The sequence below is a fragment of the Protobothrops mucrosquamatus genome, unplaced genomic scaffold, assembly GCF_001527695.2.
Source record: "Protobothrops mucrosquamatus isolate PMUCROS unplaced genomic scaffold, P.Mucros_1.0 scaffold181, whole genome shotgun sequence".
NCBI classification, from domain to species: domain Eukaryota; kingdom Metazoa; phylum Chordata; class Lepidosauria; order Squamata; family Viperidae; genus Protobothrops; species Protobothrops mucrosquamatus.
In genome coordinates this window covers 2,976,555-2,988,541 of record NW_015386540.1, presented here as the reverse complement: position 1 = coordinate 2,988,541, position 11,987 = coordinate 2,976,555, and the positions used below count along the sequence as shown (strand labels likewise).

The following is an 11,987-nucleotide window of genomic DNA, read 5'->3' as shown; positions in this document are numbered from 1 at the left end:
CCCAGGGGGAGAGCCTTCTCTGTGGCAGCTCCTACCCTATGGAATGAGCTGCCCCCTGACCTCCGTACAATGGGGGACATACGCCTCTTCCGCCGAGCCCTAAAGACCTATCTGTTCCAAGAGGCCGGTCTGGCATAAATCTGAAACTCTACAATTTTAAATTGGGTATAATTTTATATTATTATAGTGGGTTTTAGGAAAGGACAAATAATTTAATTAGTTTTAAATATTTTAAATATTATGGTATTGCTGTTTTATTAATGTGCCTGTTCACCGCCCTGAGTCCCGCAAGGGAGAAGGGCGGTATATAAATCAAATAAATTTGAATTTGAATTTTGCCACAAAGAAGAGGGAGTCAAGCTATTTTCCAAGGCACCTGAAGGCAGGACAAGAAGCAATGGACAGAAACTAATCAAGGAGAGAAGCAACCTAGAACTAAGGAGAAACTTCCTGACAGTTAGAACAATTAACCAGTATAACAATCTTCCTCCAGAAGCGGTGAATGCTCCAACACTGGAAGTTTTTAAGAAGAGACTGGACAGCCATTTGTCTGAAATGGTATAGGGTTTCCTGCCTGAGCAGGGGGTTGGACTAGATGACCTCCAAGGTCCCTTCCAACTTTATGATGATGATGATGATGATGATGATGATGATGTTGTTGTTGTTGTTGTAAATCCCAGTGTGCCCCTTACTCTAGAACGTCTAGACATTGAGGATGACTTTACTATTATGTCCTAGCATGCTTTCACACTGTGAAGATTCTATCCTGCTACGTAACACTAACATATTGTATAAATAATAGCATTTATTGTATCTGCATACATCCCCCTTTCATACCATTCCATTCGCACTCTAGGAAGTTCTGCTGTCTGGTTTCCATTCTGTGTTGGCACTTCAGTGCTAGCTTTTTTTTATTTCAATGTGCAATTTGAATCAGTAATAATAAAGAGGATACATGAAGACTAAAATGAATATAACCTCCACAATATAAATAGACCAGAGGTGGACAATTAATTTTCCCAAGGGGCCACATGAAAAAGTGGGACTGAAGGAGGCTGTGGAGGTTGAACCAATGTAACGTGATCTGACATCCTCAAACTCCATCATCTCAACTGCTCAGACTGTTCCAGGCAAGGAATGAGTGCTACACAGGCGCAGGAAAGAGTTTTTTCTTCTCACCCTCCCGCAGTTGCCAGTTGACTGAAGGAACGCTTGGCGACTGCACACAGCCAGACCTGACCCATCTTCTTCTCCCGCCCACTTGTGGCCTGTTTATTTTCATTTAATTTCTAATTTCCAATTGACCTCATGCAGGCCGGACAGGGACAGGCAAAGGGCTGGATGTTGCCAGGGGCTGTAAAATGCTCAGGTCTGAAATATATTGTATTCTCCACAATCAGAAAATAAATTCACTATTAGAATACAGATAGTCCTCAAGATACAACAGGACCTTCTTAGTATAAATCACTGAAAAAAGTGATTTACGACCAGTCCTTGTACTTATGACCACTGCAGCATCCCCACAGTCATGTGATCAAAATTTGGGTGCTTGCCAAGCAGCAGGTATTTACAATGTGATCTAGGGATATGTGATCACTATTCCCAGCTATTTCAGTTTTTTTCTTTTTAATAAATTTATAGACATTTCTAAAATTCTGTTTTCACTTTATCATTATGGGGTACTGAATGTAGATTAATGAGAAAAAAAATGAATTTCAACAACTGTAGAATCAGGCTGCAGCATAACAAAATTGACAAAATTGAACGGGGTCTGAATACTTCCTGAATGCACGTGTACATGATAGAAAGCTAGCTAAACATGCATAGACTATACTTTGCTTCTATATAATTTTAATCACATGGAGCTTAATACCTGAACAGGGAGCAGACAAAGGCACATTTAAATCTTTATTTTTGAAAAGCCCCTACACGTAGTCCTCAACCTATTCTGTAATTGAGCTTGCAATTACATGGTAGTTAAGCGAACACAGCCATCATTAAGCGAACCCATTATTAAGGAAGAGTGATTTTTGCTGGAAACTGTAAGTAAAATGTCATAAATCCAGCAAAAATGTCATAAATCATGGTCAAAGGACACTGCAAATAAAGTGTTAAGTGTTGGCCGGTTACCAAGCGCCCAAAATGCAATCATGTGATTATGGGGGGGGGAGCAATAATCCAACCGTCAAATATAAGTTCAATTATGCACTGTGCCAGAAAGAGGAGTTAAAATGTACTAATGTTTTTCTTTCACCAACATGAAAAGCCATGATGTATTATTACAGAAGTAGTAGCAGTAACTTCAGGTTTGTGCACTATCAATTCCCTTTTAGTAAGGCACAATAATTAGTTAAGAATAAACTAATTTAGAGTAATTGCAATTAAACATTAGATCCCATTTTTTGGCTGACAAAAAATCAAACCTGATCTGGCTTAACTGAAAATATATCTCAAAGATTTCAACAGCACCTACATCCAAGTAAATATCCTGAGGATTGAATTACAAATAATAAAGAAACATGACATACAAAGTTGGGTGAAACTATTTTTAACTACAACATAAATATTACCCCCTGGTTAGAAGAAATGTACAGAAAGTATTATTTTCCCCAATAAGATTTCCAGCATTTGAAGTTATATTTCACCAAAGCTAGATTAAACATATTAAGGAAAAAATGTATGTTGCAAATAAAATCATGTCATATACATGTTTATATAAATTAAATATTATATGATAGATTTTCAGAGAGGCCTGTAGTATACAGATATTGAAGGCAGGATATTAATTTTAATCAACAAATTAAAGTAAAAGAACTATTTCTGGTGGATAGGAATCAATATAAAACTTACAGTCAAGAAGGCACAACTGAACAATTTTCCTAAATAAAAAGTAGAGTTTTTTGACATTACTTTTATAAAACATAGCAGCCAGTTTCAGATTAATTTCTATTTCAAAATAAATGAAAAGTATCATAAAGATTGTTGTTTTAGACAAAAAACAGGTAATCTGGAAAATTAATTTTTGTATGTTTCTTTTTTTAAAAAAACAGGTATGTTATGCTCCTGTTGTCTGATATTGTGGCTATAATACTGTAGCCACATTCTTGGAAATAAATTTCACTGAATTCAATAGGATTTACTTCTCAGTCAATATGTATAGCATCGCATTATAAGTTCCTCTCCCCTTCAAAATGCAACTGATATCAGAATCCTGAACATATAGCATATAGCTGAGAACAACTGGTATTTTGTAGTAAACATAATCATATACTGAAATTATAGGATCAGAGTAAAAACTGCTTTTATTGGAATACCAGACATTATAGGTACTGTATATCATATGTAACCTACATCTTCCATGCATATACCCTATTTAGGTTTTAGCTATTATAATTGGGGTGATAATGAAGATAATAATGAGCTATCTGAAAAACTGCCTTAGTTTTTCAAAGAATGAGCTCCAGATCTGAGATTTAGGATATAATTTCTTTCAAAATCTTGGGTCGTAAATATAAATAAATAAAAAACTAAGTAGGACCCAAGTGCATTCAGCACTCCTGTATACATATTTTGACATATTCATTTTTTTTAAATGCAAGAGGTATGCTAAGTCATGTAAAGTTGGGGATAGCTGTTCAATCAAACATTCCCTCCTCATTGCACCCGTTTCTTACCTGATAATGTCATCATTGTGTCCCAAGAAAAATTTCTGTATATGCTCTCTGGTGTTATAAACCACGCCGACTCCAGCCACAAAGTAAACCACTTCTTTGCCTGCTGTGTAGTACAGGTTGTTGCGACACTGATGACCCCTATACCCATATACCCACTCCAGATGGAGCTGGCATCTAGGAGCTGTCCGATCTGCCATGATAATCAACCCCCCTCCCTAGAAGCAGAGAAAAAAAAAACCTGGAACTATTGCCCCCAGCCCCACGTTCTTGCTTTTCCTGTTTCCTTGTTACAAATGATCTCAGTTTTTGCTCAGCTGCCAAATCATTCAGCTGCCCTTCCTGATGCTAAGGATTTTTAGTGAAAATGCATCCAGAGTCCTGCTCTGCTGCTGCTGGATTCCTAGTGCTGAGCCGCCACCATAATCTTCTACTGCCAATGATGAGCAGCCGTTGCTGCTTTCCCAGTTTTGCAACCCAGATAACTTGGAGGGGGGAGCACACGCATTGAGGCAAATTCTAAGTCAAATACAACGGAAGGCGGAAGGCATGAGCCTCTCTGCATCAAGTGCAAAACACTGGTGCTGTGGATCTCATTATGTTTTTTAAGTCTCTTGAATAGAGTAAGTCACTGCCTTTCAAACATGGTTATAGTTCTTAACTGCGGGAAATGTGCAGCTGTTATGAAAAATAGCTCTTTAAAAAAAATATCTCAGCACATTCTGTGACTGGGTAATGAAGAAAGTAGTCTTCTACAGATTTGCAACTCAGTGTAAAGACAAGATATTTCTGGAAGGAAAAAGAAAGATGTTTATATATATATATATATACAATATCTAGATACATTTGTCTTATAATTTGCTATTTAAAAAATACTGTAATCTGAAAGCTAACAGTTTGAGCTAATTTGGTGTAATGGTTGAAATGCTAGATTAGAAACTGGGAACTGTGAGTTTTAGTCTTCCCTTAGGCATGAAATTGAAGAAGATTTATTGGTCGCTAGGAGTTGAAAATAACTTGATGGCACATAATCAATCAATCATAGGCATGAAAGCTGACTGGGAGACTTTGAGCCACTGAGTTTTCCTCAGACCAATGCACCTTACAGGGCTGTTGTTATGGAGAAAATAGGAGGCAGAAACAATGCCTTGAATTGTACAAAATAAATATATAAAAATAAATAAATAAATATAATAATAGGAAACATTAAAGAATGATTTAAAAGCAATGAAATGGTTACCTTTCAAATAAAAGTAATATATTAACCTTTGCAAGGCTATGCATTATAAATCAAAGCAATATATTATTTTGCTTTTCCCGTTCTCTTCACAACAGGAGGTAATTTTTTTCTCTGTCCTCATTTTACTGTACATCCACTCTACCAATAAAATTATACCTCACAAACTCATTATTTGCATCAAAGAACAAAAATAGAAGAATATTGGGATGGGGAAGGGGGAATCCAGGACCACATACACAATTCTGCATGGGCATCTCTGTAAGATGCACTGCCTATTATAAATTTTCCCCAGCTGCATTACTACTGCTTTCTGCACTTCTGGTTCTCTATTCCAGTGCAAAGGTAAAAAAAAAAGTAATAAAAGGGAGAGCCCAGTGTGGGGAGCTGAATCCTACTTTTCTTTTGAAGTAAGAAAAGACTTTGTTCATTTTAATATATAACTTTTAAGTAATGATTTGTAATGAACATTAAACATTTTTAACAGAGACATTAGATATAAATTGTACAAGCAAAGAAGCAATCAATTAAACACCCATAGAGAAGAAACTTGAGTCCCAAAATCTGAGAAATACAGGATCAGTTATTTAATATTGGACAGACATACCAGAAAAATAGGCAGTTGGAAGAGAACCTACTCTTAAATATATTTTTTTAGCCACAAAGGGAAAAAAAGAGCTTAATAACTTCCTGCTTTTAGAGGGAAGTCAAGGTAATCTGATTGAATTTCACAGTGAAACTAACAATCCCTTTGGGAGTTTCTGAGGAATAGTAGTGATGTTATACTCTGGCAACATATCAAAAACAGGTTGCCTCAATGCCAAGACTCTTATTTTGCAGTAGCAGATGAAGTATGGCTGTGAATAGATATCAGTCCCAGAGTGAAAGTTATTAATTTCTCACAGATCTTAAGTCTTTTAACTACTTTTGATTGTTTTATATATCTTAATGCAATGATATAAGTGCCATGAGTCAAACAGATGTAAGATGCATCTTTATACAAAGGATGAAAATTGGGATACTTTTTGACTCAGATTGCAACTTATAAATGTTGGGGTAAGTTCTAATGAGTTCAACAAGAATGTGTACAAATGTTGTTGGACTGATTTACAGACTCAATATACATTTCAGAAAACTGCCATATAGTTCAATGATATATTTTATGTTCTGATAATTGCAAAGTAAACTACAACAATGCATAATTAAACTCAGATACGTGGGCTCCCATTGGTATCCCCCACAAGATAAAATACAGTATAGGATTCCTCTTTAGATTGTAATCAATTGTTATAGGATGGAGATAAACTCAACTCTTCAATACTGCAATTCAAATTTTTATTGCTTAAAGTGCTTTGGCAGTCTTCCCTTTTACTGCTTGAAATCTTTCCAGGTAGAAAAGTGAGACAAATTGCAACACGAAAATACAGTGATAATAAGCAGATAGTCTGCATTCGCTCAGAGGCTTTTCTCTTTATTATTGATAGTCAACACAATCCTATACTAAATAAATCAATTTGGATTAATGGGTTTTGTTTTATGAATAGGATGAAGGTCTAGATAGAATGGTTTAGAAGAAAATTATTTGCCAAACAAAGTCTTCCATTCAAATATAATTTTAATCATGAAATTATCCAATGGCCTTAGGAGAGCAATGCCCCTTCACAGCTTCATCTACATCAACCTATTATGCAGGAAAAACAGCACTGAATATCTTTACAAGATTGATGAAAGAAATTTGATGAACTAATGCAAGTGAAATACTCTAAACATTTTAAAGGTCTCTCTATGGTACACATTATTGCCATAGTTTGAGGACAGTAATACTATAATTGAAGCTTGAGAGGAATCGATAAATATTGGGTGAATTTAATGTGAAATGGTTTAGTCTGACTATATTCTAACATTTATCCCTGTCTAAAGGGTAAGACTCCTAGATTTTGAGCATAAATTCCATTTGTAAAAAAGAGGTGGGTTTTTTTCCAGTCTTTGTCAATTCCTGAATCAACTGCTTGCCCACTAAAATTGAATAAAAGGCACAACTTAAGCATCTGTGAAACTGGAATACCCACAAATAAAGATTGTTCCATACTTATCCTTGTTTAAAACCCATTTTTTTCTTTATGTGATGTCTAACAGAAACCCACAGGCTATTGGCTTCATGCTTTCCAGGAAGCCCAGAAGTAGAGCAGGAAGGCAAATAGATCTTCCCAGCTGTAGCTCTCTAGTATCTGGTCTGATTTAAAAAAAAACATTATGGAGAAGAATAATCTTCTCTGAAAGCTGTCTGAGCTAGTGGCCATAATCTATTTTTTTTCAGTTTCACAAACTAAATATGGTATGAAGGGGGATTTTCTCTAGTCTTGTTGTATAGAGTTGGTCTATGTCAGATATTATGAAAAGGAGAGAAAATGTCTGTCAAATTCCTCCATACCATACCAGGTTTTTGTATATGTATGCTCCGTTTCCCTCCCCATTATATATTTGCTTGAGAGTAAGATTCACTAAACTGAGAGGGACTTGGGACTAACCCTTTTCCAACCATATGCAGAATAGCAAAGCAAATAATACCCTTCCCCCATCACTGTCCACATCACCCTTGGCTGTCAAGGAGGTAGTATCTCTCCATCTCCCTAGCAATAAAAATAGTGATAACAAATTCTTATTTCTGGTGATTTGCTGTCCCCTCCTGACTCACCATATTAGCTCCCTGGGTACGGCCACTTCTCTCCCTGTACAACGGTTTAGTTCGGGATAAACTAGAATTGCGTTTAAAATTATAGAGCCTTTCCACAGAATAGGGGAAAGGTTTTCAAGCAATTTTGTACAATTGCTCTGCAAAGCAACACTGATGCCGATAATAACATGGCAGATTAATTATCCCTGCCACTATTGTTAACATTATCAAGCCGAGGCGGGTTTTCCCCGAGCAACCACCCCACAGACCGTGATTTGACAGTCACCTGTCAAGAGCAGGAGCAACGGCTATGAACCAGGAATCCTGAAAAGGAGGAGGGAGGCAAGCAGGCAGGCAGGCAGGCAGGCAGGCAAGCAAGCGACTGCACCAGAAGGCGAGTGAGTCGTACTCCCACCTCCTCCTCAACTTCTCCCCAGCCCATTGCTGTTCTTCCCCGCCCTGCTCGCAGCGGCACGTCTCCTAGGCAGCCTTAGCATGAAACCGCCTCATCATTCGACAGGATGGGCAAGAAAGCAGAGCTGCGTCATCGCTCCACCAGCATCTGGTAAATTCCCTTGGAAACCCCGCGACTTGAAGGTCCCGCCTCCTTCAAATCGATTAGGGTGAGAGGCTCATGGGAATTGTAGTTTAATTCGCTGGTTTTAAGGCGCCCCAGAGGAACTTCAAGTCCCCGGGTGTTATGCGCACCCAGCCGCTGTTGCTTCGGAGACTCTCTACGAAGGTGGCTTCGGGCGCTTCTCATGAGAATGACTTGGTAATAAGGGAAAGATTCAAAAGCAAATAGCCCGAGCGGATACGAGCTGCACAAATCTGGACAAGTATTAAATTGCAGCACGGCCGGTTCACTGTTTGACCTGAATTTTGCAACCAGGTTTCCTTAGCCTTTAATAAAATTATAACCAGGTGTTATAAGCTGTAAGCAAGATCACAGAACATAGAATAACAGGGTTGGAAGGGACCTCGGGGATCTTCTAATCTCCTGCTTGAACACCCCTTATACCAGGGGTCTTCAAACTTGGCCCTTTTATGACTTGTGGACAGGCAGGCTGGCTGAGGAATTCTGGGAGTTGAAGTCCACAAGTCATAAAAGGGCCATGTTTGAAGACCCCTGCCTTATACTGCTCTAGACAAATTGTTGTCCAATCAAGGCTAGACTAGCTTGTTTGTTCAACAGCGAGACACTAGTGAAGCGGGCACAGCAGCGCCTGCATTTTCTGCATTGCATGAGAAAAGCACATCTTCCTTTCCCTGCCCTTACCACTTTCTATAGAGGGATGATTGAGAGCATCCTGTCATATGGTATTATTGTCTGGTTTGGAAGCATTACTGCTTGGGACAGGAAGGTGATGCAGACAGTGGTGAGGATGGCAGAAATGATTATTGGTAGTTCACTTTCTTCTATCCAGGACATAGCATATAAGGGATGCTTAAGCAGGATCCGCAGTATTGTCTGGGACGCTACACATCCTCTTCATGACCTGTTTTCTTCTTGAAAACCTTCAGTATTGGAGCACACACAACTTCTGGAAGCAAGCTGTTCCTCTGATTGTTCTCACTGTAAGGAAATTTCTCCTTAGTGCTAGGTCGGATCTCTAATGATCTTCCACCCAATACTTTTTGTCCTGCCCTCAGGTGTTTTGGAGAATAGGTCAACCCTCTCTTCTCTGTGACAGCCCCTCAAGTACTGGAAGACTGCTATCATGTCACCCCTAGATTAGATTAGATTAGATTAGATTAGATTAGATTTATCTAGTTTCCTCAACCATTCATCATTGCTTTGGGGGGAAACCCACCATCAAACTTTGCATACATTTGTCATTTATTATTGCATTATTACAAAACCGATATCCATTTCTTCTGCATTCTCCCAGTTTGATCTCTATAGGCAGAGATTTGCAACAAAACAAAACAAAACAAAACAAAACCATCACCTCTCCTATTTCTTTTATAAGCAAGATACTTTTCTTTTTTTGGATCTTCTTCCTATATATGCCACAGCTAGACACATTTGTGTTTCCTTTACAACTTATCCTTAATGTATGTCCTTGTTTAGGGCCTGCTTTGCAGTTCCTTCTGTATATAAGGGATTTATTTATTCTATACTGTTTTGTATTTAGTACTGTTTGCATACAGTTGTTCAGTGGAACTTACTGCCAATAAATAACCTTTAGATTGTAGCAGATTTATGATGAAATCCTACACCTTTCGATTTAACAGGTATTTAATCTCAGTGCAATGCATACAAGACTGCAGCCTTAATTCCTGTCACTTTATGAGTGCTTTGAGCTTGTTCAAGTAAGACTTTTAGCACATAAATATATTCAAATCTGAATAAAACGGATGCTGTTTCCACATGTTGTACCAGGTATACAAAGTGTGAACTTTTTTAAACCAAGAAAGATAAGATATTACCAGTGACTTGGTTCTTGGGACCAAAACTTGCCAAGAACCCTAAACGTAACCATCATAACTGCAGAAGCATTGCCATTCATGGAGACATGCTTGGGCATGTTCCGTTAATGAACTACAGATCCAGAGAGATGAGGTTACAATTTGAGTAGATCTTGTTTTTGAGTAAACAGGTATGCTCATTCATTCTAATATTTTGTACACCAGACTTGAGATTCCCTTAAATACAGGTAGTCCTCAACTTATGATCACAGTTGAGCCCAAAATTTATGTTGCTAAGTGAGACAGTTGTTAAGTGAATTTTGCCCCATTTTACGATCTTGCTTGCTACCACCTTTGTTAAGCGAATCACTGCAGTTGTGAAGTTAGTAACATTGCTGTTAATTGAATCTTTTTCCCCATTGACTTTGCTTGTCAGAAAGTCGCAAAAGGGAATCACTTGACTCCGGGACACTGCAAATGTCATAAATATGAGTCAATTGGCAATTGTCCAAATTTTGATCACATGACTGGGGATACTGCAAAGGTTATGTGAAAAATGGTCATAAGTCACTTTTTTCAGTGCATTGTAAATTTGAATAGTCACTGAATGAATGGTTGTAGGTCAAGTACTACCTGTGATCATTCAGGTTTGCACAATTAATTAATCATTAAGTAATTTGCCGTCATACTTACAACTTGTGTTTTTGAAGTTTGATATTTTTAAAAATCCATTAATTTTTAACTTGTATATAAATGACAAAGATTTTGAATTTCCATTTAAATTTTAAAGTGAAGTGAAAGCTTAGAATACAGAAGGTGCACTTTCAATCCCTGGCATGATCAGAAATAGTGAAAAAACTCCTGGGTAAAACCTGGATAGCCTGCCAGTCAATGAAGTAGTTTGCATGTGCTAAATTGTGGTTTGTTTAATAATGGTATATTGAACAGTTAGGGTTTTACAGGTGTGCTTGGTTTATGCAGTGTGGGATGGCTGGTCTCCAGAAAAGGGAAGATGGTTCTAAAAGAAAAAGAGGATTGCCCAAACAAACATAAAATTGTGGCCTCTAAAACTGATTGTATTAAGGAAATATTAATCTTGGCATGACTCACAAGATGAGAACTTGGTTATCTAATAAAGCATTTACAAGTTGTTAGGATAAAACATACTGCAACAAGACATTACTTTTCTGATAATTCTGCATGGGATCAGCATGCCCAGTCTTTTTTGATCCACCATCTTAGAGTTAATTGTAGGTATTGAATGGTTTATACCAGTGGTTTATGATCCAAGGACCTCTGGGGGGCTGTGTTGTCACTGAGAGGTCTACAAAAACTTGAAGAAAAGTTATGATTTAAATCCTGAATTAAGTCTTGGGGTCCATGGCCATAAAAGGTATTTAAAGGTGATCCATGGTGAAGAAAAGGTTAAGAACCACTGGCTTATACATTCTGTTCATCCCTCTCTTTTATTCCTACTTTTCAAACTCTTCTGGATTTTTTCTCTTTATCTCTTGTTACATATGTCTGTTCATGTATCAGGTCTTACAAAAAATACAGTACCCCCCAAATCTGTAAATATTATACTATAAATTCCTCTATATATTTCATATCATTGCAGAAGGCTTGATAAAATACCATCTTTATAATAATCTTAAGATTTTTCTTAGATCAGAAAGCTAGGCTTCCAATTTTATCAGCCATAATCATTGGACACTGGTATGCTGCTTGGGGCTGATGGGAATAATAGTAAATATATTATGCTCCCCTCCCTACCTTTTTTTTTTTTTTAAAAAAAAGCAGTGTTAAACTTTAGCACTGATTTTGTTTGGGATGTAATAAGTTTCTCCAAATGGTACATGCTGTATTTCAAGTCAATTTTCCACTTTCAAAAATATTGCCAATGTAGTTAAAAGAAATTGTTGGATTAATGGATTAACTACTGCACAATTCTGTACCTTTGTTATTCAGATGGATGCAGTTTTATATGCTTGTT

At 37.4% G+C, this 11,987-nt stretch overlaps 1 protein-coding gene across 1 annotated transcript in view; it reads right to left on the bottom strand.

Moving 5' to 3' along the window:
* The window catches only part of LOC107285489 (echinoderm microtubule-associated protein-like 6), a gene marked incomplete at its 3' end in the record, with an annotated part of 49,099 nt that extends 45,195 nt beyond the window's left edge, over window positions 1–3,904 (bottom strand). Inside the window, exon 1 of the mRNA XM_015813676.1 lies at window positions 3,675–3,904. Within this exon, the coding sequence (XP_015669162.1) occupies window positions 3,675–3,871 (197 nt within the window). The remainder of the gene's footprint in view (window positions 1–3,674) is intronic.
* Window positions 3,905–11,987: the final 8,083 nt, after the last annotated feature.